Genomic DNA, 25,767 nt, shown 5'->3' with positions numbered 1-25,767 from the left:
CTTACCATTGTGCTGCAAATATTTTTAAATTCATATAAATTGGCAATAAAATATTTTAAAACTAGCCTTTATTTATAAAGTCCATTGATATCCCTGCATTCATCTGCCTCTACGAATTTAGTAATGCGTAAAGTCTATTAAAAGGAGTCTCAGCTGTACATATTTGCAGTTGTTTCACTGTTTTTCCAGCAACCGTACCACTAAAATGAACCCCTTTTCAACTACTTAGTTTGAAATGCTGTAATTTAATTCTTCCCACAAGTGGGTATGAAAATCCTAACTGGGTTCCAAACTTTTCATTATCAGTCTGATTAAACTGTGTTTTGGATTCAAACTCATCATTCACTCATTCATTCATCCATCCATCCATCCATCCATCCATCCATCCATCCATCCATCCATCCATTCATTCATTCATTCATTCTCAATGAACTCTACCTACAAATGTTGGCTAGTGTTCCATTGCTTTCGAATGTATTAACCTCCCAGTATTGTAAATTCAATCCTAACTTGAAATCTAATCAACTAATCGCATCAAATAAAAGCAACATTTCCAAACCAGTGTTTCTATGCAGAGTGTCCCTCCAGAAAAGAAAGGAGAATTCTCTCGAGCGGGTGCGCGGACCCCGGCTTCCGAGGGCCTCTAATGCCCCGCCCCTTCACGTTCTCCACGGCCTCCTCCCGTGCGTACTGCCTCCAGGGCGGGCGTCCGACGTCGAGCGGAAGTGACGTAGGACGGCCGCCGGAGGTGTCGTTGGTGGGTTGCGCGGCTGGGCCTGAGAGTAGACTGGGTTCTGCGGCCAGGAAGAGAGCGCGATGTCTATCGAAATCGAGTCCTCGGAGTGAGTCCTGCGGCGCGGGATGGCGGGGAGGTGGCGGGGCCGGGAGCTGAAGGGTGTGGAGTGGAAGGTGATCAGGAGAGACGTCCGCGAGGCTAGCGGGTGGCGGGGCATTTCCGTGCCCACTAAGAAGTTTCTTGCCTCTGGCTCCCTCGGGGGCGGGTGCACGGGAAGTAGCGGACCAGATGCCCAAAGCCCAGTGGGAGGCGGCGCGGGGCCGGGGAAGGGTCCTCCTCGAAGACCGAGTCTAGCCATCGCCGACGCCTGGCGCTCCGGGGCTGATCAGGTGACCCTTCCTCTGCGGGCTCCCGTCTGATGACCTGCACCGGGGGCTGCTCGTCCCGCCCCGGTTAGAACAAGTGTGGTTCGTTTCCTCTGGGGCTGCGTGGCTCCTTTGCTCTCCCCTTCGCAGCATTAACCCAGCATTGTCACTGTTTCGCTCTCCACCGCGCTGTGCTGGGCGCCTAGCTAGAGGCTCCTTTTTCTTCTATTGATAGTCCCAGTGCCTAGTACACCGTGGAGGCTCGATCACTGCCTTTGAAATGAATGGACGACTAGTTTGTGTTTTTTTTTATCATGCCCTACCTGGAGCTGAGTTCTGGTTAGTCTGTGAGCTCTGTGTAGCTACAAAAGAGAGAGAATCTGGAGATTGGGCCGGAAGAATGGCAGATTGGGGGTGGGGCGGCCCTAATGAGTGACTGAAGGTCTGTCTTAGTGAACTTTTCCAGGACAGCGTCCTCCACCTTGCACTTGGCAACACTCAACAATGGAATCATCAGATGTAACATTTGTGTTTTGAGTGTAAGGGAGAGGACTTGTTCTGAAGACCTGCCATAGGATGAAAGGGAGCTTATTTATTCAACAAATACTGAAGTCTACTATTGTTCTAGAGACTCCTGGGGATACAGTAGTGAACAAAACAGACAAAAATCCTTACCCTTATAGCATATACATAGTGATTGGGGAAGGCAAACAACAGACAAAAACAGTAAATAAAATATGAGGCTTAACAGATGGTGATAGGTATTGTGGAGAAAAAATAGAGCAAAGAAAGGTGATAAAGAGTGCTGGAGTTAAGATAACTAAGTCAAAGGCAGGGGTTGGAAAGGACTCCATGATTTAGGACCTAAATAATAGTGGATACTGACATTCTCCCATTCTTGGGCTGCTGTGCGTTTTTATCGTCTATAATAATAAAATATGCTAATTAGACTGGACAGTGAACAACCTTCCAAACCACCTTCTGGACGAAGCTGGGGCTGCAAGGGCCGAGGCCCTTGCAGGAATTTCATGCATCGGGCCTCTAGTTATCAATAATAGCTACTATTTACTAAGTGTTTTTTATGCTAGTCATGCTGTAAGCAGTTTAGTCAACCCTTTCACCAAGCCTACAGGGTAGGTATTTTTCTTAACAGATGAAGAACAGGCACAGAGATAACTGACTTGCCCAACCTCACAATTAGTGACAGAACTCTGATTCAAATCCCAGCCTATCTCCAAAGTTTTAAACTCTAAATGTATTACATTGTGTTTGAAGGAAGTAAATTGGATTGTAGTTATACCAAATAAGAGGTCTTTACAGGGAGAGTGGCTTATTTGGGGAGTGCAAATGGAAGTGTGTTAAGGAGGATAGTAGGTACTAGAACAGCAGTGATCTAAACCTGAGCCCTGAGAAAAAAGATTACTGCAAATAGCAGTAATCGGTTTCCTTCTTAAAATCACTGCCAATTTGAATCTTCATTTTCCCACTTATCTGTTACTTGGTGAGATTCTCATCTATAAAATGGACATTACGGTAATAACCTATCTCATAGGATTGTTTTGAGGAGTAAAACAATATGTCTGAAACGCTTAGAGTAGTACTTGGGCCCCAGCCGGTTGCTCAGTGGTTAGAGTGCCGACCCATGCACCAAATGGTCGTGGGTTTGATTTCTGGTGAAGGGCACATCCTTGGTTGGAGGTTTGATCCCCAGCTCCGGTGGGGGCTCCTGAGGGCACTTGCGGGAGGCAACCAATCTCTCTCTCTCTCTCTTTCTCATCCCTCTCTCTCTCTTTCCCCCCCTCCTCTATACCTTCCACTTTCTCTAAATATCAATGGAAAAAATATCCTCAGGTGAGGATTTTAAAAAATTAAATTAAAAAAACAACACAGTACTTGGTATATTGTAAACCAAGCATGTCAAACTCAAAGGCTAACATGGGTCAAATAAACAAGGTTTAAGTTTATGTGGGCTGCAAAAAAAACAAAAGCTTCAATTTTCATAGAAACGTGGGTTTATTTTGATAGAGACATGCTGAATACAAAGGGCTGAAATAAATGAGTCATCGTTAACATAAAATAATAGAACATTGTAATGAAAATTAATATTTTTTTCTTGAATATTAACTTACCAGACACTGAATAACTGCACAAATTAATAAGCGTAACGCAAATACCTATTTTTCTTTTTCTCTGAAAGCGAAATATTTCCTGTTGCGTACACCAAACAAGTCAGCACAAGATTAATGATGGGGCAGTCAGCTGCTAAAATATTCACTGCTAGCATTGGAGAGAAATGCCCCCCTGTGCATAAGGCGCGTAAGGGAAATGAATGCAACACGATTATAGTAATCAGTCATTAGCAAATGTTGTAGTTCGTTATTAATAATTATGTATAACAGGATATTGTAAAATTAAGTTACGAAATTTTTTTTAAATATTTTATTGATTTTTTACAGAGAAGAAGGGAGAGGGATAGAGAGTTAGAAACATCGATAAGAGAGATCGATCAGCTGCCTCCTGCACGCCCCCTAGTGGGGATGTGCCCGCAACCAAGGTACATGCCCTTGACCGGAAGCGAACCTGGGACCCTTGAGTCCGCAGGCCGACGCTCTGTCCACTGAGCCAAACCGGTTCGGCCGAAATTATTATTAAAACGTTTCTTACATACCGTTATATTGGCTGGGCCGAGAAGTATTTGTTGTGGGCCGCATGTGTCCCGTGGGCCGAGAGTTTGACATACTTGCTGTAAGTGCATAATAAACATTGGTTATTATTTTATGTTTATTATTTCTCCCCAGAGAGAATTGACTAAATTTCAGTCTGAAACCCCTTCCCCAATCTGACCCTTTATACTAGTGCTGTTCAGTGGAAATACAGTGTGAACCATGGATAAGGAAAGAGAAGGAAAAGTGTGTATCACAACATCATACAGTGAACTTTCACAGAACATGTGAACCAGATTCTTCACTAGACTCATTAACTCCAGATCAGGAAGTTTTAACTGTAAACATATTTAACTAAAAAATTTATGTTTTCTGGCACATGTTGAAAATGGATGCTTATTTCAATATTTGGCAATTACCTGACTCCTCTTTTCCTTGAGAAACTGAGTTTATAATGTTTTTATTTCACTTGTCCTGAAAATTTCTTAATAGAGGCAGTAGGTAATGCTATTTTTGCAAATGAGGACACATGGATTTGCTTTACTTTTATATACAGTATAGCTCACCTTATTTGTGTTCAACAAATCCTTATTAAGAAAATCTCAATTCACATGTTTTGGTTGTCATTTTAAAAATGGACCAAATAATCCTAATAAGAATTTAGAGCACTTGCGTTAGTGACTAGACTAGGTTTAAGTATTTCACTAAAGTGTGCAACAATGTAATTGTACAAATTAGTAAGAAAGTTGGCATAATAAAAAGCTCTCTGGCCTTGGAAGTAAGAGTTACTTTGTACCAACTCCCTTTCTAGCTGACTATGAGACAGTAGGCAGATTATTTCTCTCCTGAACCTCAGTTCTCCTATTTCTGAGATGGAGGTAGGACGGGACACGCCCCAGAGTCCCCTGTAACTTAGATTCTGTGATCTGGGGCATACTTTTCTCATATGATAAAGAAATGAAAAGTGGGTAGAGAAAGCCGATGGTTGGGTAGGAGAAATAAGCTGGGATGGGCTTTTATTTTGTGGCCTCTCTGGGGAGTAGGATCCCTGACCTGGATGACTTGCTTTCTTTTTTCAGTGTGATCCGTCTTATCATGCAGTACCTGAAGGAGAACAGTTTACACCGGGCACTAGCCACCTTACAGGAAGAGACTACCGTGTCTCTGAATACTGTGGACAGCATTGAGAGTTTCGTGGCTGACATTAATAGTGGCCACTGGGACACAGTTTTACAGGCTATACAGTCTCTGAAATTGCCAGACAAAACCCTCATTGACCTCTATGAACAGGTAAGAGTGGAAGTGATGCTGATTCCCATGGGTTGGTTTGTTGTGGGACCCCTGACTGAGAAGCATTAGTGAGCATTCCTTCAGGCCCTATAGGGCTGGAATAGTCCTTAAAACTTACACTGTCAAGGTTCAAGTGCTACTTTGTACTTTTTTTCTCTCTTCTTGGAAAGGCCAAGAATTTCCCAAATTGAAAGTATTTCTTAAGTGATCATTAAATATTCCGACACCAACCGTTCTGAAACCAACTAGTGTACTGCAAATTCAGTTCTGGCACTAACCACCCAAAGTTAGCAAAGACCCCATAAGTTAAGGGCTCAGTTCTCCATAAGATTGCCCTTACTTCAGACACCAACTGCACTTTGGGGTCTCAGGCCACCCACATTCCTGACTAATGCTATAAATTTGGGGACTCCCATGACCCCCTCAATTGATAATTCACTAGAATGACTCACATAACTCAGGGAAGCACTATATTTATTATTGCAGTTTTATTATCAAGGATGCAGATTGGAACCAGCCAAAAGAAGTGACACATAGGATGAGGTCTGGGAGGGTCCTGAACACAGAGCTTCCAATACCCTCTCCCCGTGGACTCAGTGTCTTTCTCACCTGGCATATTAATGTGTTCACCAACCAGGAAGCTCCATTGGGGTTTTTATTGGGGTTTCATTCATTCTTCAGCTCCCTTGAGATTGGGCTAGCTCAAAGCCTCAACCCTACAATCACATGGTAACCAGCCCTCATCCTGAGCTATGTTATTAGCACAAACTTAGGTGTGATGGAGGGGCCTCTTTAATAACAAAGAAACTCCTATCTCTGGCAAACGTTGAGGGTTTTTAGAAGCTCCGTGTCAGGAATCCAAGACAAAAATCATACAAATTATATATTATGCAACAGAACAGAGTGGAGTTTATGGAATAAGAATGTAGCGTTGTTTGTAAAAATAGGGTAGTTGGTTTGTTTCTTTACAATCTACATGAGTTCGGTAATTCCCCAAAGAAAATTTTGGTACCTGAAGAAAGGTTTCTCTGAAGCCCATGGAGAGATTCCCATCTTTAGTTTTCTTCAGCATATATAGTCTGAACAAATGGCCTGAGAGGAGAGGAGATTGGTAGATAAAAATGGAGGGTGGAAGTTGAAAGATTGAAGTTACTACTTACAATTACTTCAGTTGTCCACCTGAAAAGGAGAAGCGGTATTTCCCAATATAGGACGTCACTTTGACAGGCCATTTTGCATAAGAAATTGTACTGAAAAAGAAGTATTATTATGAGAATGCATTGAAACAGCCATTTTCTTTCATTTGTACAGGTTGTTCTGGAATTGATAGAACTCCGTGAATTGGGGGCTGCCAGGTCTCTTCTGAGACAAACTGACCCTATGATCATGTTAAAACAAACGCAGCCAGAGCGGTATATTCATCTGGAGAACCTCTTGGCCAGGTCTTATTTTGATCCTCGTGAGGTAAGACTGTGGTAACAAAAAAAAAAATTGTTGTTAATTTTTGCAAACATGCAATAATGTAATCTTTTGAAATCATTTCATTCGATCGTATTTGGGATTTTGATTTTAATTTTCGATAGCACTTTTCCATTTATATATGTTTGTTGAAGTTTGCATATATTAAAGGGGTTGATCTTGTTCAGTTTTCTGAGTATTGAAAGGTTTCCCTTCCCCACATACCACATTTTAGAAGCTTGTGTGTCAGTCAAGAAGCAGAAAGTTTATTCTGATATCATTTCCTCATTAGCCCAAGTACTTGTCTGGTCCTGAAGGGCTTCCTGACTGCTGGTATATTCTCTATGCATTTATGTCCCTTGCCCCTGACAGTTGCATTTTCTTTTGGTTCAGGGAAGCGTTCACTTCTCAGCCAATTATGTTTACTGGTAGGGCATGATGACTGATGATCTTTCATTTCCCCCAAACCTTTTCTTGTGTGTGTGCTTTCATTTCTCAGGCAGCCTTTACTAGTCTAAATGGGGTGAAGAAGAATAGACATTGGATAATGGAAAGTTAGAAACCATGAGGATAAAGGGTTACCAAGACAGGATTAATGTTAGAGGTGGTGAAGAACTTCTGGGCTGGGGTCATTTGACTGAAAAAAATTACCAAAGAATATAAAAGAATCCTTGGCTGTGCAGATTTTTCAAAAACGGGAGAACAGCCCTGGCTTTGGCATAGCTCGCCTGGAGGCCTCTGAGGAGTAGCAGTGTGGACCGTCTCACCTCGGTTCTCTTTCAGCTCACACTTTAGAAATGCAAGTGGACAGAATTGGGAAGTCATTTTTGAAAACTAATTGATTTGATGAACCCCCTGTTCAACTGGGTAGTTTCTTTTCATGTTTTCCATTTTGAGTGTTTCTGCTTGATGGTTGTTGTGTAGTTTTTTTTTTAAATAAGTACAGTCATATCTTGTAACCATTTCTTGGAAATGATGCTACCCCCTTTCCTTTTCAGGCATACCCAGATGGAAGTAGCAAAGAGAAGAGAAGAGCAGCAATTGCTCAGGCCTTAGCTGGGGAAGTCAGTGTGGTGCCTCCATCTCGTCTCATGGCATTGCTGGGGCAGGTAATTAAAGTTTGTGAAACTGAAATTACCCTTTATATAAACTACTAGAGGCCCGGTGCACAAAAATTTGTGCATTCAGTGGGGGAGGGGGCGTCCCTCAGCCCGGCCTCTGCCCTCTCGCAGTCTGGGACCCCTCGGGAGATAATGCCCTGCTGACTTAGGCCTGCTCCTGGGTGGCAGAGGGCAGGCCCAATCCGTAGGTGCAGCCCCTGGTCGGGCTCAGAGCAGGGCCGATTGGGGAGTTGGGGCGCTGCCCCCTGTCATGCACAGAGCAGGGCAGATTGGGAGGTTGCGATGCCACCCTCAGTCATGCTCAGGGTAGGGCCAATTGGGGGGTTGGGGCACTACCCCCTGTCACACTCAAGGCAAGGTCAATGGGGAGGTTGCGGCGCCACCCCCTGTCACGCATAGAGCAGGGCCCATCAGGGGGGTTGGGGCTCCGTACCCTGTCATGCACAGAGCAGGCTGATCAGGTGGTTGAGGAGCTCCCCCCTGTCACTCACAGAGTAGGGCCGATAGAGGAGTTGGGGCACTGCCCCCTGTCACATACAGAGCAGGGTGGATCAGGGGGTTGGGGCGCTGCCACTGTCACACTCAGGGCAGGGCCGATGGGGAGGTTATAGCTCTACCCCATCACACACAGAACAGGGCCCGTGGGGTGGGGGTTGGGGCGCCGCCCTCTATCACCCACAGAGCAGGGCCGATCAGGGGGTTGGGGCGCCGTCACTCTCATACTCAGGGCAGGGCCGATGGGGAGGTTATGGCTCTACCCCGTCACACACACAGCAGGCACACACACAGCAGGGCCGATCAGGGGGTTGGGGCGCTGCCCCCTGTCACACACAGAGCCACAGGGCGATCAGGGGGTTGGGGAGCTCCCCCCTATCAGGCACCGAGCAGGGCTGATCAGGGGGTTGGGGCGCCTTCCCCTGTCACAAACAGAGCAGGGCGGATAGGGAGGTTGTGGCCCCGCCCCCTGTCACACACAGAGGTGCAGGGCGATCAGGGGCTTTGGGCGCTGCTCCGTCACACTGATCCCGGTGCCGGGAGGCCTCGCGGCTCCGCTGATCCCGGTGCTGGGAGGCATATTACCCTTTTACTATATAGGATAGAGGCCTGGTGCACGGGTGGGTGCCAGCTGGTTTGCCCTGAAGGGTGTCCTGGATCAGGGTGGGGGTCCCCACTGGGGTGCCTGGCCAGCCTGGATGAGGGGATGATGGCTGTTTGCAGCTGGTCACACACCCTTCAGGGTGGGGGTCCCCACTGGGGTGCCTGGCCAGTCTGGGTGAGGGGCTGAGGGCTGTTTTCAGGCTGGCGGGTGACTGAAGCTCCCAACCGCTCCTTTTTTTCTTTTTTTTTTTTATTCTGGGCCAGCTCTTAGGCCTCCACTGCTGAAAGCAGGTTTCTGGCCTTTGTTTACCTTCTGTATTTGAAACAATGTTGCGATCCTGCTGGCTGAAGCCCAGCGGACTAAAGCAGGTTTCTGGGATTTTGTTTAGCTTCTATATTTGTAACATAGTTGCTTAGAGTTGCAGCTCAGAGGCCTGCCGCGGCAGGCGGGGAACGTTGGAGTCCTCTGTCACTGAAGCAAGCAAGCCTCATGTTAGTTTCAAGCTGCCTGGCTGCCGGCCGCCATCTTGGCTGGCAGTTAATTTGCATATCTTGCTGATTAGCCAATGGGAAGGGTACGGTTGTTCGCTACTTACCATGTTTCTCTTTTATTAGATAGGATATGTACAAGCTAAAGAAATCAGACAGCCTATGTATTGATTACTATCTGTGAAGCTGTTTGTACTAACAGCTGTGCCATGCCATCCTCATCTTATAGATGAGTGGTTAAGAGCATAAGCTCTATGCCCAGGTGGTATGACTCAGTGGTTGAGCGTTGACCTATGAACCAGGAGGTCATGTTTCAATTCCCGATCAGGGCACATGCCCAGGTTTCGGGCTCGATCCCCAGTGTGGGGCATGCAGGTAACTGATCAATGTTTCTCTCTCATCATTGATATTTCTCTCTCTCTCTCCCTTCTCTTCCTCTCTGAAATCAATAAAATATATTTAAAAAAAAAAAAAAAGAAGAAGAGCATAAGCTCTAGAGTCAGAATTAGGGTGACCATAGAATTTAACATTTCATCTAGGATAACTTCAGGGCACTCTTGATTGTAAAATTATTTTGGTACTTGGCACAAGAATATCTCTTGGCAGCCAACGCAACAACAGTGCAAGAGATTGATCCTATTATTTATAAGAATTCAATAGTTGATAATGGGAATGTCACCAAACCTAGGAATAGAGAAGAATTATTCACCTTAGGGTTTGGGGTGCTTACTTTAGAAGGGGAGGGATGGTCAGCTCAGAGCTTTCACTCACGTTTAATATAGCATAATTTCAGATAGATTGAAAGTTATATATTTTAAGAAAATAGGAAAACTAGTAGATAATATAATGTATTAAACCTCCTGCTAGGGAAGGACTTCCTATGATTAGGGAGTAAACATCCAGGTAAAGGTCAACAAATTTAGTCACTTAAGAGTTCAACATAAGCTAAAAAGAAAGCTAGAAGGCTGTAATAATTTAAAAAATAAGGCAGCCCTAGCTGCTTTGGCCCAGTGGATAGGGAATCAGCCTGTGGACTGAAGGGTCCCAGGTTTGATTTCATTCAAGGGCACATGCCAGGGTTGTGGGCTCAATCCCCGGTGGGGGGGCGTGCAGGAGGCAGCCGATCAATGATTGTCTCTCATCATTGATGTTTCTCTCTCTCTCTCCCTCTCTGAAATGAATGAAAATATATTTTTTTAAAAAGGCAGATTGGAGAAAAAAGTTCTTTCTGGCAAACATAAATAACAAATAACTTGATCACATTAAAAGCTCACAAATTATTAATCAGAGAACTGACTAAAGCAGGGTATAACTTTCCACTCATTAAATTAGCAAAGTTTTAAAATGATATCCAAACTGTTGAGTTTTCTTCCTTATTTTTTTTTTAATCCTCATCCGAGGATATTTTCCCATTGATCTTTAGAGAGAATGGAAGGGAGGGAGAAGGGGATGGGGAGAGAAAGGACAGACAGACATTAACTGGTTGCCTCCTGCATGTTCCCCGAGCTGGGCCAGGGACCAAACTGTAACCGAGGTACATGCCCTTGACTGGGAATTAAATCCAAGACTCTGGTCTGCAGGCCGTCGCTCTAACAACCACTGAGCAAAACTGGCCAGGGTGAGTTTTCTTGATATAACAAAGGGGAAAAGGAATAAACGTTGTGCCTGTCATATAAACTTAACATATATTATTTTGTTGTATCCATTTAGCAACTCTAGGAATTAGGCTTTTACTTCTTTGAGTTCACGAAATTGGGAATCAGAATAACATTGGGCAAATGATCTGGCCTAGGGCCATCTGTCTCTAATGCCCATGATTTTTTCACTCATAATATAGTTGTGAGTGCTGTTGAAGTTGTGACTTTTTGGGAAAACAGTTTGTCATTGTATATTAGGAGCCTTAACCATTCTTGTTCTTTTTTGAATTCAATAATTTCTATTCTGGGAATCTATTCTAAGGTGGGAGTAACCCCAAAATAGAAAAAGCCTTATGTTCAAAGATGTTCATTGCAGCATTATTTAGATGAGTAAAAAATTGGAAATGTGTAAATGTCCATTAATATATTAATTAAATAAACTGTTAAACATCCAGGATATATTTTATAGCCATTGAAATGATAATTATGGCATAGCATGATCTGATTTAGGTGAAAACAAAGAATATAAAACTTTACCTATAGCGCCCTGGCCGGTTTGGCTTAGTGGATAGAGCATTGGCCTGCAGACTCAAGGGTCCCAGGTTCGATTCCAGTCAAGGGCATGTACCTTGGTTGCGGGCACATACCCAGTAGGGAGTGTGCAGGAAGCAGCTGATCGATGTTTCTCTCTCATCGATGTTTCTAACTCTCTATCCCTCTCCATTCCTCTCTGTAAAAAATCAATAAAATATATTTAAAACAACAACAACAACAACTTTACCTATAGTATAATTACAGCAACATTAATTAAATACATGTGTAAGGGGGAATACTAGAAGGTAATATATAAAATGCTAACAGTGGCTGTGTTTGAATGTTAGTTAGAACAATGGGAGATTTTTTTTTTCCAAATTTTATTTATAATAAAAGAGTCACATCTGTAAGAAAATAGATGTGGAAAGATGAACCTGTTGGCTCTTAGAGTTCCCTTCCACCCTGAGATCAGCCTGTGTTCCCAGGACACACAGAGCAGCATAGATTTTGCTGTGTTTAGATGGTTGGGTCTAGATGGCTCAGTTTCCTGTGAACCTCATTATTTCAGGCTTGGCTATAAGCAATCAGGATCAGATCTTAAAAGCACCCAAGTGGATTATTACACATTTCTTTTCTCATAGGCGCTGAAGTGGCAGCAGCACCAGGGGCTGCTTCCTCCTGGCATGACCATAGATTTGTTCCGAGGCAAAGCAGCTGTCAAAGATGTGGAAGAAGAAAAGTTTCCTACACAGCTGAGCAGGCATATTAAGGTAGGATCCTTTGACACTCGGCCAGTTGGCAATCATCTGTTGAGGACTCAACATGTGCTTCCTCAGTCAGGCCCTGTGGTAGGCACTTGCGTTAGAAAGCAGAATTCATTCTTCAGCTCTGATAACATTCAGGGCTGCTGTTAGTGACCACTGGGTCCTGTGGCCTGGCAGTGGCACACCTCAGTTGTATAACCAAGTGGCCATACATTTGACATTTGGCCTGTCATCTGCATTTGCACTTTCTCCCCAGAAGCCTGCATTTGGAAGAATGGTTAGCTCTTTGGTTAAACCTGGGACTAACTATGAACTTTTAATGTATTTGTCTTGTTCAACATTTGTGTTTTTGCCTGCTGCATGTCAGCCAGAGTACCAGGCGTGGATTGTAAAGTGGGCTTGTGTGGTATTTAATAACTTACCATCTTATGGCTGGTTCTTGTTTGTTTTCTTTTAATCTGAGACTTTTCTAGGAAAAAGCACAATCAAGTAATTGGCAGCAGTTTCCAGAATTACAAGTATATTTGCTATTTCAGCATCTTTTTTATATTATAGTTTTTGGGTTTGTGCTCTCATTGAATATATTATGGATTTTAAAATAACTCATTCCTCAAATCTTTTGACTTTGGCTTAGTGCATTGAATTAGTCTTTTCTGGATTATATGTTTTGACTTGTATTCAAAGATGATTTTGAGCAGTATTTTTACCCTGACTGAAGCCTTGATACAAATAGAAATCTTTTATTTATATAAAAGCCTAAGCTATTGTTATGACCGAACGACCAGAATGACTGACCAGTTGCCATGACGCACACCACCAAGGGGCAGATGCTCAAGGCAGGAGCTGCCCCCTGGTGGTCAGTGCACTCCCACAGCCAACTTCCCATGGCCAGCCAACTTTCCCCAGTCCCTCCCCCTGCCAGCAAACCTCCTGTGGTCCCTCCCCTGTCCCTCCCCCAGCAGGCAGACCCCAGCTGGCAACTGGCAGGCTCCCAGCCCTAGGCTGGCATGCCTCAGCCGGCGGCGGCAGCAGGCCTGACCCAGATTGGGAATGGGTAAGACAGCTCTGAAAGGTCCTGATCACCAGCCAGGCCTAGGGACCCCACCAATGCATGAATTTCGTGCACTGGGCCTCTTCTAGTCCATTATAATTATGCTGCTGGGCTAAGATTTTTGTTACAAACACTTTCCATTTTTGGCATTTAAATTGAAATTCATAAAAGAGCTTTTCTCTATTATCTGTCTAATATTTTGTAGTTTTCATCTGTTATTGGGAGCATGATTGTTGATAAGTGCTCAGGATACATTGCCCAGATAAACATTAGCTTTAATTAGTTCTCCTAGAGTTAGTCACCTTCGCATTATCACTTGGTTAAGTGAAGGTCATGTAAAGAAACAGTGATAGAAAATTTGTTTACAAAACAGTATATGAAAGCTGACATTTATTTTATAAAAATGAGTTTTTTCCTCAGATGCACAACAGGAACATATGCCATATTAAGTTGAGTGTGAAAGTCATGCTAATCGTGGCTGACTCTGGTTAAAGATTATTGTTTGGGTTACAGGATTATTTGTTCTAAGTCCCATTATAAAATATATTTTACTTTTCTTTGAAAATGTCAACTTCACATTAAAAAATTAGTTTCAGCTGACAGGCTAGACCAGGGGTGGGCAAACTTTTTGACTCGAGGGCCACAATGGGTTCTTAAACTGGACCGGAGGGCCGGAACAAAAGCATGGATGGAGTGTTTGTGTGAACTAATATAAATTCAAAGTAAACATCATTACATAAAAGGGTACGGTCTTTTTTTTTTTTTAGTTTTATTCATTTCAAACGGGCCAGATCCGGCCCGCGGGCCGTAGTTTGCCCACGGCTGGGCTAGACTTAAAACTGGTCGGAGAAAATATATCCACAACCTTCCTGTGTCCAGGTACAGAAATGTCCCTCCAATGTTCCATTAGAATAAGCTAGCTATGACTTCATGCTAGAGCAGGGTTTCCCGAAAGTTTAAAATGGGAATTGTTTTAAGGCCACTAAATAAAAATGTATCTGTTTCATTGTTTCATTTGAAACAGTTTGGTCAGAAGTCACATGTGGAGTGTGCTCGATTTTCTCCAGATGGTCAGTATTTGGTCACTGGGTCTGTTGATGGATTCATTGAAGTATGGAACTTCACAACTGGAAAAATCAGGAAGGTAAAGTATTTAAAATATATTCACTTTTCTAGTGAAAGAATTACTATTGTTATTCTTAAATTACCTGTTATTTATACACTTTATTTTATTTTATTTATTTTTTAAAATATATTTTTATTGATCTTAGAGAGAAAGGGAAAGGGAGAGAGAGATAGAAACATCAGTGATGAGGGAGAATCATTGATTGGCTGCCTCCTGCATGCTCTACACTGGGAGTAGAGCCCACAACCTGGGCCTGTGCCCTTGACCGGAACCAAACCTAGGACTCTTCAGTCCGCAGGCCGACGCTCTATCCACTAAGTCAAACCAGCTGGGGCTACATTTTATTTTTAATTTTTAAAATATATTTTTATTCAGAGTCATTGGTTGGCTGCCTTCTGCACACCTCGCACTGGGGATTGAGCCAGCAACCCAGACATGTGCCCTGACCAGGAATCAAACCATGACACTCAACCACTGAGCCATGCTGGCTGGGCTATTTATACACTTTAAACTTATTTTTGAATGGGTGATAGGTACATCCGATACAATATTTTATGAAATAGAAAGGCTGTTCAGTAAAAGGTCATGCTCCCACCCTTGGCCCTCAGCTGGTCAGTTCCTTTCCTTGGTCCAGCCAGGTTACCAGTTTCTTGTGTAACCTTCCTGGAATATTCTTGGTATATATGTGTAAGCAGTTACTTTTTATGCCCAACCTAACCTAATTGTAGTACTAAATGTGCTTCTCTTATTATGAGTGAGAAAATGGTCTTTTTATATGTGAAAAACCACTAATATTTCCTATTCTGTGAAGTGTGTTCATATCCTTTGCCTGTTTTGTTTTTCCATTTTATTTTTTTAAAATATTTTTGTTGATTTTTAGACAGAGAGAAAGGGAGAGGGGGAAAGAGAGAGAGAAACATTGATGTGAGAGTGAAATATTGATCAGCTGCCTCCTATACGCTCCTACCAAGGATTGAACCTGCAACCTTTTTGGTTCATGGGATGATGCCCAACCAACTGATCCACACTGGCCAGGGCTGCCCATTTTTCTTTTGGATTGTAATTTAACTGATTTGTTGGAGCTTTTTATTTTTATTATTATTATTATTTTTTAAAATATATTTTTATTGATTTCAGAGAGGAAGGGAGTGGGAGATAGAAACATCAATGATGTGAGAGGATGGTTGATATGCTGCCTCTTGCACGCCTCCTATTGGGGATCGAGCCTGCAACCCGGACATGGACCCTTACTGGGAATCTTACCTCTGCCTTCTGGTTCATAGGTTGACACTCAATTCACTGAGCCACACTGGTCAGGCTGTTGGAGCTTTTTAAAGTTTGAGGGAATCAACCTTTGCAATCTGTATTGCAAATATTTTTCAGTTTTGACTTTTGTCTTGATTTTGCTTTATAGACTTAAAATCTTTTATATCATCATATTTATCCATCTTCCACAATTTCTTCTAATCTTTTTTTTTTTAAATACATTTTATTGATTTTTTATAGAGAGGAAGGGAGAGAGATAGAGAGTTAGAAACATCGATGAGAGAGAAACATTGATCAGCTGCCTCCTGCACATCTCCTACTGGGGATATGCCTGCAACCCAGGTACATGCCCTTGACCGGAATCGAACCTGGGACCTTTCAGTCCACAGGCTGACGCTCTAACCACTGAGCCAAACCGGTTTCGGCTTCTAATCTTTTTATGTTTCATTTTATGTTCAATTTTTGATCCATCTGAAATTTCTTTAGTGAGATAAAGTTGGTGTCGATAAAATTTAATCATTTCCCCAAATAGCTATTTATTGACTTTACGCTGATTTAAATTGTAATCTTTATCATAAGAGTACTGAATTCTACTTGGGTAGTGAAGTAATGAGTGATATTCACTTTCTACTTTATATTAATTTTTTATAGTTTGTCTTCTTTTAAAAAAAAACCACACCATGAAGCAGTCTCAGTTTATAATTTTTTTTAAATATATTTTATTGATTTTTTACAGAGAGGAAGGGAGAGAGAGAGTTAGAAACATTGATGAGAGAGAAACATCGATCAGCTGCCTCCTGCACATCTCCTACTGGGGATGTGCCCGCAACCCAGGTACATGCCCTTGACCAGAATCGAACCTGGGACCTTTCAGTCCGCAAGCCGACGCTCTATCCACTGAGCCAAACCGGTTTCGGCTAATTTTTTTAAAATAGAGATACTTCTGTTTGAACAATAATGGTTGATAAAATAAGCATCCATAAAATGGATGATAATTAAGTATATTAGTCAGTACATGGTTTGAGGGAAAGGAGCTGACAATTTTGAAAAAACATTAGTTTCTCAAATTATACCCCTAAGATAAATAAATTCAGATTTATTTAAGATGTACAATATGAAACTGTGCATCCATGGAGACAGACAACAGTATGGTGAAGGCCAGGGGAGGGGTGTGGAGGTGGGCAAAGGTGAGGAATATGATGGGGGCATCTGTAATAATGTCAACAATAAAATAAATTGTAGGGAAATTCTGCTTAGAAAAGATTAGTAAGCATGCTCACTTCAGTAGTACATACACTAAAATTGGATGATACAGAGAAGATTAGCGTGGCCCCTGCACAAGATGACATGCAAATTCATAAAGTGTTCCATATTTTTTCATGTAATAAAAGTGTTTATTTAAAAGAAAAAAGATTAGTAAGAAAAATATATAAGCTGTTATGTTGGCATTTTTTATGTTTGAATTGTGTAAAATTTATTCCCAGTATTAGTCATTTGTTAGGAATTTGTGTGCATGCCACTACTATTTGCTTTGGAGATTTAGAGTATGTATAAGCCATTATCCTGATTTTAGTGAGTTTGTAGAGATCTGGGGTAACTGGTTTTTTTGTTGTTTTGATAACTGCTTATCATTGTTTCCTTTAGGATCTTAAGTACCAGGCCCAGGATAACTTTATGATGATGGATGATGCTGTTCTCTGCATGTGTTTCAGCAGAGATACAGAAATGTTAGCAACTGGGGCTCAAGATGGAAAAATCAAGGTATGGATAAGTGGCACAAACTCCGGTATGCAGACATTCGGAGAGTTCTGTAATGAGGGAGTGTCCTACATATGATATGAGCTTGATAACAGCTACTGTTTGTTGAGCATCAATTTTGTGCTGATAATCAGTTTACTTTTTTTTTTTTTAATTTTTATTTTTTTTATTGCTTAAAGTATTACAAAGGGTATTACATATGTGTCGTTTTTTTTCCCCCCGCCCTTGACAATCCCCTGGCCTCCCCTACCCCCCAGTGTCTTATGTCCATTGGTTATGCTTATATCAGTTTACTTTTTCTTGTTTAATCCTAAGAACAACTCTGCCTAGTGAGTTCCAATAATTTGTTTAAGGTCACAGTTAGTGAGCAATAGGTCTGAGACTTCAATTCAAATCTGCTCATGCCCTTTCTGCTGTACCACCATTGCTCACTTTATATGATGTGTTGTACTTTGTGTGTGTTTTTTTTTGTTTTTAGTGAATGGGATTTTTCTAAGGAATGGGGTAGTCTGCAGTTGATTAGCTGTGGCTTGTATTTAATTGCTGGTAAAATGCCGTGAGCTAGGTAAAATACAGAAGTAGTTTCTGCTAAGTGAACTTAGTCTAAATTTTTGTTTTAATAATTTACAAGGAAAGAGGTTTAACTTTCAAAGGATTCAATTATCATTGTTCTGTGTAAATCAAACATATCATATTCAGCTATTAGCGTGCATTTTTAATGCTGTTTTAGTACATTAGTGAGCATTGCATCTTGCTTGGCTCTATGGACATTCTACTTACAAGTTTTTACTATTTTTTTTTAATAAAGGTTTGGAAAATTCAGAGTGGACAGTGTTTAAGGAGATTTGAAAGGGCACACAGTAAAGGTGTCACCTGCCTAAGCTTTTCTAAGGATAGCAGTCAGATCCTCAGTGCCTCTTTTGACCAGACAATTAGGTAAGTAAGAATCCCCACTGCCCTTACTTGGGTTTGAAGTGATGAAGCTCTGAAGGGAAGTACTGGTGATTCCTTATACTTTCACCAGGATGGTATTATGTAGAGAGTGAGGTATATGAGATCTCGTTTCCCCAGGCAGAGTACAGCTGACACAGTGCTATAATTTTGTCTACTTGAGTCATTACCCACCTGCATCAGAATCATGTTAGAGGGCATATTACAAATACAGATTCCTGGGATCTATCCAAGACCTAGAAGTCTGTCCCTGAACAGAAACCTGTGGTATTATTTGCATATTTTCTACCAGTTTCTGTGCCAACCTTTGGTTTTATTTTTGTTTGATTGTTTGACATAATGAAAATTATACTGCATACGTAAATGCATAGCCCCGTTTCTTCACTTAATATTTTAACAGGAGCTTTTGTAATTCATCTAAAATGTATTCAACACTTGGTCTCAACCATAATATATAGAATATTAATTGTTCTTTTCATTTCCTTTTATGTGTGATAGAATTCATGGTTTAAAATCTGGGAAGACCCTGAAGGAATTTCGTGGCCATTCTTCCTTTGTTAATGAAGCAACATTTACACAAGATGGACATTATATTATTAGTGCATCCTCTGATGGCACTGTAAAGGTTAAGTATTTGCTACTGGATTATTTTGGGGTATCCATTCCATTTTTGCCCTTTAAGGAGTTTTCAGTGGTGAGAATGGTGATAATTGTGGTGGAGTAAACCTCTTTACTAGCTATTTTAGTTATAATTGAGGTGAGTCTGAGACAGTAATAGTATTCTGTGGTTAATTCCTATTGGCCTAGGAACCTCAAATCTCAAATCTACAAAATCAGACTTTAGCATGTGTAGGAAAAGAGGAAACGTGTGGAGTCTTAGGTTTAAGTCATCCCCCATTTACAGTGTTTAAATTTGATCTTGTCATAGGTATGGTCCACCCACCAAAAATTCACAAAGGGCTCAGTGGCCAAATAAATAGCTATCTTTTTTGTTGCTCAGCCCCATCCCACCCCTGACACCCACATTTAGGGTCTTCCTACTAGCATTTATAGAGGAACAGAGGAGGTTTAGAGTTAAAACCAAGCCCTGCCCTGACCGGTTTGGCTCAGTGGATAGAGTGTCGGCCTGCGGACTGAGGGGTCCCAGGTTCGATTCCGGTCAAGGGCTTGTACCTTGGTTGTGGGCACATCCCCAGTGGGGGGGGGGGGGGGGTGCAGGAGGCAGCTGATCGATGTTTCTCTCTCATCGATGTTTCTGACTCTCTATTCCTCTCCTTTCCTCTCTGTGGAGAATCAATAAAATGTATTTTAAAAAAAAACCAAGCCCTCTCTCAGATACTTATTTAATGCCCTCAGCTGAAAGTAATGGATCTTCAGTATCTTAAGAGATTTATTTTAAGAGAGGGTCTCATTTTCTAGAAAAGATGAGAAGTCCAAGTAGTAAATTGCTGAGGATCTTGAGACATTCCATTTACATTCTAGATCTGCTTTTAAATTGCCTTAGGCAAGTCTTTTTTATTTTTATTTTATTTCATAGAGGAAGGGAGAAGGAGAGAGATAGAAACATCAATGATGAGAGAGAATCATTGATTGGCTGCCTCCTGTACACCCCCCACTGGGGATGGAGCCCGCAACCCAGGCATGTGCCCTTGACTGGAATCGAACCTGGGACCCCTCAGTCCGCAGGCCAACACTCTGTCCACTGACCTAAACCAGCTAGGGCTGCCTTATGCAAGTCTTGTAGCAAAAGACCTCAACATTTTAACACAAACCCCTAAAAGTCAGACCACACTCTGAGATTTGTTCTGGCTTGGGAATCTAACCAGAAACCTGAAGGTAGGAGATATACTTTTCCTCAGGATGGATGGGGAAATACACAAGACTCTTAGTATTTTAGTCATGGGATTTGCCCTCTTTGTACTATGTATAGGACCTCACAAGATGCCATTGGAAGGGGGTTTAACAAGGCCGCTTTGTTTTGAGGTCTTTTCCTTTAGTTCCACAGTGGAAAGGGTAAAGCATCTCACTGACTTTTTGGACAAAACACTAAAACCCTTTGAACTCTTGATACCTGAAATGTTCATTTCTCTTCTAGGCAACTGGGCTTTAGAGAAGATTGGGACAGATAATTACAATGTTTATTGGGAAAATAAATAGTTGGGCACTAAATAGTGGGCAGCTATTTCTGTTTATGGGTATTCAGCATCTGTTTTGTGCTAAGCTCTGTTGAAGGCACAGAGAAGACACAACATAGTCCATACCTTTGAGGCTTTTATGCCTCATTAAGTGAGTAGTGTCCAGACAAAGCTTATGCCGTCAGTATTTGGTCCATTCCTTTTCTGAGTGCATCTCAGATGTCAATAACTTTATTTTTGGAGACAGTTTATTCTGTTTTAGTAATCTAATTTTCATTGTTTAAAACCTCAAAACTGTAGCCCTAGCTGGTTTGGCTCAAGTGGATAGAGCGTCAGCGTGCAGACTGAAGGGTCCCAAGTTCTATTCCAATCAAGGGCACATGCCTGGGTTGCGGGCTTATTCCCCAGTAGCGGGTGTGCAGGAGTCAGCTGATCAGTGATTCTCTCTCATCATTGATGTTTCTCTCTCCCTCTCCCTTCCTCTCTGAAATCAGAAATACATTTAAACAAACAAAATAAATAAATAAAACCTCAAAGCTGTAGAAATTCTTAGGCTTTAATTTTCTTATTTTTATTTATTTTTTGTCATAGATATGGAATATGAAGACCACAGAATGTTCAAATACCTTTAAATCCCTGGGCAGCACTGCAGGGACAGACATCACTGTCAACAGTGTGATCCTGCTTCCTAAAAACCCAGAGCACTTTGTGGTGTGCAACAGATCAAACACAGTGGTCATCATGAACATGCAAGGGCAGGTGAGTACTCCGGAAGTGCCTGTGGACCATTCCCAAATCAGCATGTCTTGGTCCTGGCCCTTCCAGTAACCAAATATGGGTTCACCACTCCAAAAAGCATATACACTGTATTTGTTATTCAAATGCTTATTTAAACTATATTCTTCAGCTTTTCAAAAGTTATCTCCTTTCCCCAGGGTTTTTGTATATTATGTTCTTCTTTTGCATCCTTGGGGTAAATGAGGCTCTTGCCTCTGCAGAATCTCATTGAAGAGTTTAAGATTAACAATTCCTATCAGAGTGAGGGAGATAGAATGTGTCAGTTACCAATTTGGAACATCTAGCTACCACATGATCTCAGATAGAACGCTAATTGGAGAAGGGCAACCATATTTTCATGATGTGTATTTGTAATCAGCACATTTGCATGGTTCCCAAGGAATCTCACTTTTGTAGCACCAGGGACATTAGAAACTTCAAGGTTGAGGTCTCGAGGCCTGGGAACATGTGGTGGTGCTATTGAAATGTTGGCTTGGGCACTTGGGATTCTGCTGAGCATGGAGAAGACCAGGGGCTTGTGTATGGAACTCTGTTCCTTTAGTCCCTATAACTAATAGAAATTAGTGCTTTAAGATCCTTGGTTGAGATGGTTGGTCTGTGGTATCTGCTGGGCCCTGCATAGTAACTATAGGTGCCTATTTCCTCATTTTCTATTTGACATTTTAGACTTTTTATTAAACAAAAATAATTTTAGATTCATAAAGAAGTTGTTCCTGTGTACTCTTTCCCCAATGATAACATCTTACATAATGATAGTATAATTATCAAAACCTAGAAATTGACATTAGTACAATTCTGTTAATTCAAATGCAATCTTATTTGGATTTCACCAGTTTTTACATTCATTCATTTTGAGGCAGGAAGTTAATAATTATATGAAATTTCATTACATGAGTAGAATTATGTAACCACCACCACAGTTAGGCTAAATAACTGTTCATCACCCCAAAGAAACTTTCTCATTCTACATATTTATAGTCAAACCTTCCCAAACAACATTGACCACTGGTCTGTTTTCCATTATTATAATTTTGTCATTTTGAGAGTGGTGGATAAGGAATCATACAGTATGGAATCTCTTATAACCTTGCTGTTTGTTTCAGCTTGATTTGTGATGGTTTTAAATGGTATATAAAATAGAGCAAACAAAGTCTTGGAGACAGTTCCAGCCTGCAAGTGGGGAGTGTCTCATTCTGTTAGAAAGTGAAACTGGGGAGTATGGTTCCATACAGTTTGAGAAACAGAGGTTTATTGACTTAGAAATTGTCATATGTGTGGTAATGAATTTGTTTCATGGTAAAATGGCTCAATAAACTAAAGAGCAGGATTGGTGACTTGGGATATAGGAATTCTAAATTTCTACCTGCCACTGACTTTAGATAGCCTATCTTCAAATATTTCTCAGGCAAGAGGATTTAGCATACGATGAATGGAATTTGTGATCTAATTAAACATGTCAGTAAACCATAGTACAAAATAACAGTGTAAAGATGTCCATTTAAACTGCTGCTAATACAGATGTTTTGTTTTTTGCCTTGCTCTGTGATATGATCTAGATTGTCAGAAGCTTCAGCTCTGGTAAGAGAGAAGGTGGTGACTTTGTTTGCTGTGCCCTCTCTCCCCGTGGTGAATGGATTTACTGTGTGGGCGAGGACTTTGTGCTCTACTGTTTTAGCACAGTCACTGGCAAACTGGAGAGAACTCTGACAGTGAGTATTATTGACTTAAGGCCATCTAAAGAAATTTTGTTAATGATTGTATCTTTCTGAACTCTGATGTAAACCTTTTCCTGACTGCTATCAGTGTGAACCTTGATATAAAAATTTTATCACTAAATAAAAGAAAGGATCCATAAGTAATTATATGGAATTACCTCCTCTCTCAAGAAGAAAAGTCATCCTTCATTGAGCCCTCAGCTTCAAGTGGGTAGGGTTGGGTGTACATAAAGCAGAGAAGAAGAAAGGGAATATGTCTAGATAGCCACCTAAATTACCCATATATTCCTCAGGGGGATTGGAGAGTGATAGATATAACTAGTTCTGTCCATGTCTTTCTTATCAAATTGATTTAATTATGTTTTTAAACAGCTCATGTTGTCAGAGTCACTATAAGGAGTAATTAAGTCAGCTGTTGTAATAGCCCCCAAATTTCAGTGGCTTAACACAATCAAAGTTTATTTCTTAGTATATGATACTAGAGGTCTGGTGCATGAAATCGTGCATGGGTGGGGTCCCTCGGCCTAGCCAACAGCCGGCTGATCGGGGCCAGGGGGAGGGACCGTGGGAGGTTATCGGTGAGAGCACACTGACCACCAGGGAGGCAGCTCCTGCGTTGAGTGTCTGTCCCCTTGGTGGTCAGTGCATGTCATAGCGACCAGTCGTTCGATCATTCAGTCATTCCGTCGCTTAGGCTTTTATTTATATATATATATATATATATATATATATATATATATATATATATATACACACACACACACACACACACACACACACACACACACACACACACACACATATGAGTTGACTAGCCCTCCTCCATCTTTTAGCTGTGCCATTTGGAATATATGGACTCCAAGATCTCGGGAGTAAAAGATAGGTGGAGGGCTATACTGGATGTTTTTAAGACCCACATCTGGAAGTGGCTTATATTACTTTGTTCCTCATTCATTTTTGGTTAGAATTCAGTCACTTGGCCACACCTGAATGCAAGGGGGACAGGGAAAATGTAATCTTTGTGGCCCAGGAAGAAATGGTATGGTGAACATATGAAAAATTGTATATGTACCCATGTTAGAGAATAATCTCTTTTCTTGTACATTCTTGAGTGAACTTTTGGCACACCTGCCCTGGGAAGCCTCCAATATGTGAGCAAAACAAGGTGAGGTGGAGAGTGTCTAGCTGAGGGTCCTGGCCAGTCCAAGTTCACTGAGTTGAAAGAATCATTTAGTCTTATCCACTGCCCAGGGACAAAGTGGTATTTACACATTATGAAAAACAGTACAAAAAGTATGAACAACAATCTAAATAGCCTTATTTGAGCTTTTGTTTGTGTGTTGCCTTAGGCTTGATTCCTTTGGTGGAAAGTGGGAACTTCATTCTTATTCTCTCCCACTCGGCTCTGGAAACCTCTTCAAAGTGTTTTGTTTTTTTTAATAGAATTATGTACCCTAACCCTCTATTTTACTTTTTCCAGGTTCATGAAAAGGATGTGATTGGTATTGCACATCATCCCCATCAGAACCTGATTGCTACCTACAGTGAAGATGGACTCCTAAAACTCTGGAAACCCTAATTAGACTTTTTTCTTTAAACTAGCCTGAGAGCATGTACTTAAATGAGGACATATTCATGTGTTGCTTTTATTTTGCCAGTTTTTCTGACTAACTTGTCTGAATTAGGCACAAGAATAATTTTGTGAAAGTTCATGTTTAAGTTAGCAGTTACCCTTTTTATACATTTTTAAGGTATTAATTTGTCTTTCTAATTGGGGCAGTCACTTAATGTTTTCAATTATCTTTTACCTGGAGAGTGAAATAATTGATAGTTCTAAAAAAATTATAATCCTTTGATTATTGCAATCCTGATTAAAATGTGCCTCCTTGCAGTAAACTTGTAAATAGGAACTATCCCATATTCAGTAGCGTGTCCATTTTTTTTTTTTTTTTTTTTAGATGGTAATAAACTTTATACCTTTCTGGAGTCTTTGTTCTTAAATGTGAAAGTTGCTTATCTAGTTAGCATATTAGAATCTAATGAGGTGGGTGGGACATGGACATTATTATGCCCGAATCTTAAATACAGTAGGAAGTCAACTTCTGGGTAGAAGAAGAAACTGTATGTGAAAAGGTTGGATGTTACATAGGATCACATTTCACTGCCTTTACCCTTCCATTCTTTTTTTTTTTTTTTAATTTTAAATGAATAGCTGTTTTTATTCTAAGTAATTTTTTAAAAAAATCTTTATTGTTGAGAGTATTATAGGTGTACCCTCTTTTCTCCCCCACTACCCCCCTTCGCCTGGTTCCTGCTCACCCCAGGCCTTCACCACCCTACTTCTGGCCACAGATAAGATCTTTGGTTAATCTCTTCCTGCCCTCCCTCTCTTTCCTCTGAGATTTGTCAGTTTGTTCTATGCTTCCATGCCTCTGATTCTATTTTATTCACCAGTTTATTTTGTTCATCAGATTTCTTATTCATTTATTTTGATTATTAGATTCGATTGTTGATAGGTATGTATTTATTGCCATTTTATTGTTCATATTTTTTATCTCTTCTTAAATAACTAGAGGCCTGGTGCATGAAATCTGTGCACTGAGTGGTGGGGGAGTGGTGGAGTTCCCTCAGCCTGGCCTGTGCCCTCTCACAGTCCAGGACTCCTCAGGGGATGTCCACCTGCCAGCTTAGGCCCACTACCCACGGGGATCGGGCCTAAGCCGGCAGTTGGACATCCCTCTCACAGTTTGGGACCCCTTCCTCCTTACTGCCCGTCTGCTCCCTGCTTCTTACTGCTCAGCTTGCTGCTCCT

General features: G+C 41.4%; 1 protein-coding gene across 1 annotated transcript; it reads left to right on the top strand.

Annotated features, from left to right (window-relative positions):
• The first annotated feature begins 732 nt into the window (after positions 1 to 732).
• SMU1 (SMU1 DNA replication regulator and spliceosomal factor) lies at positions 733 to 24,941 on the top strand. Its single transcript, XM_081104101.1, has 12 exons — positions 733 to 842; positions 4,844 to 5,054; positions 6,366 to 6,518; positions 7,511 to 7,621; positions 12,033 to 12,161; positions 14,231 to 14,350; positions 17,243 to 17,359; positions 18,165 to 18,292; positions 18,806 to 18,932; positions 21,034 to 21,201; positions 22,797 to 22,949; positions 24,436 to 24,941. The coding sequence occupies exons 1-12, from the start codon at positions 817 to 819 to the stop codon at positions 24,532 to 24,534; spliced, it is 1,542 nt and encodes a 513-aa protein (XP_080960227.1). The 5' UTR covers positions 733 to 816; the 3' UTR covers positions 24,535 to 24,941.
• Positions 24,942 to 25,767: the final 826 nt, after the last annotated feature.

The sequence above is a fragment of the Myotis nattereri genome (assembly GCF_964212035.1).
Source record: "Myotis nattereri genome assembly, chromosome: 12".
NCBI classification, from domain to species: domain Eukaryota; kingdom Metazoa; phylum Chordata; class Mammalia; order Chiroptera; family Vespertilionidae; genus Myotis; species Myotis nattereri.
Note: the sequence above shows the minus strand (reverse complement) of the source record. Positions and strands in the feature narration are given on the sequence as shown.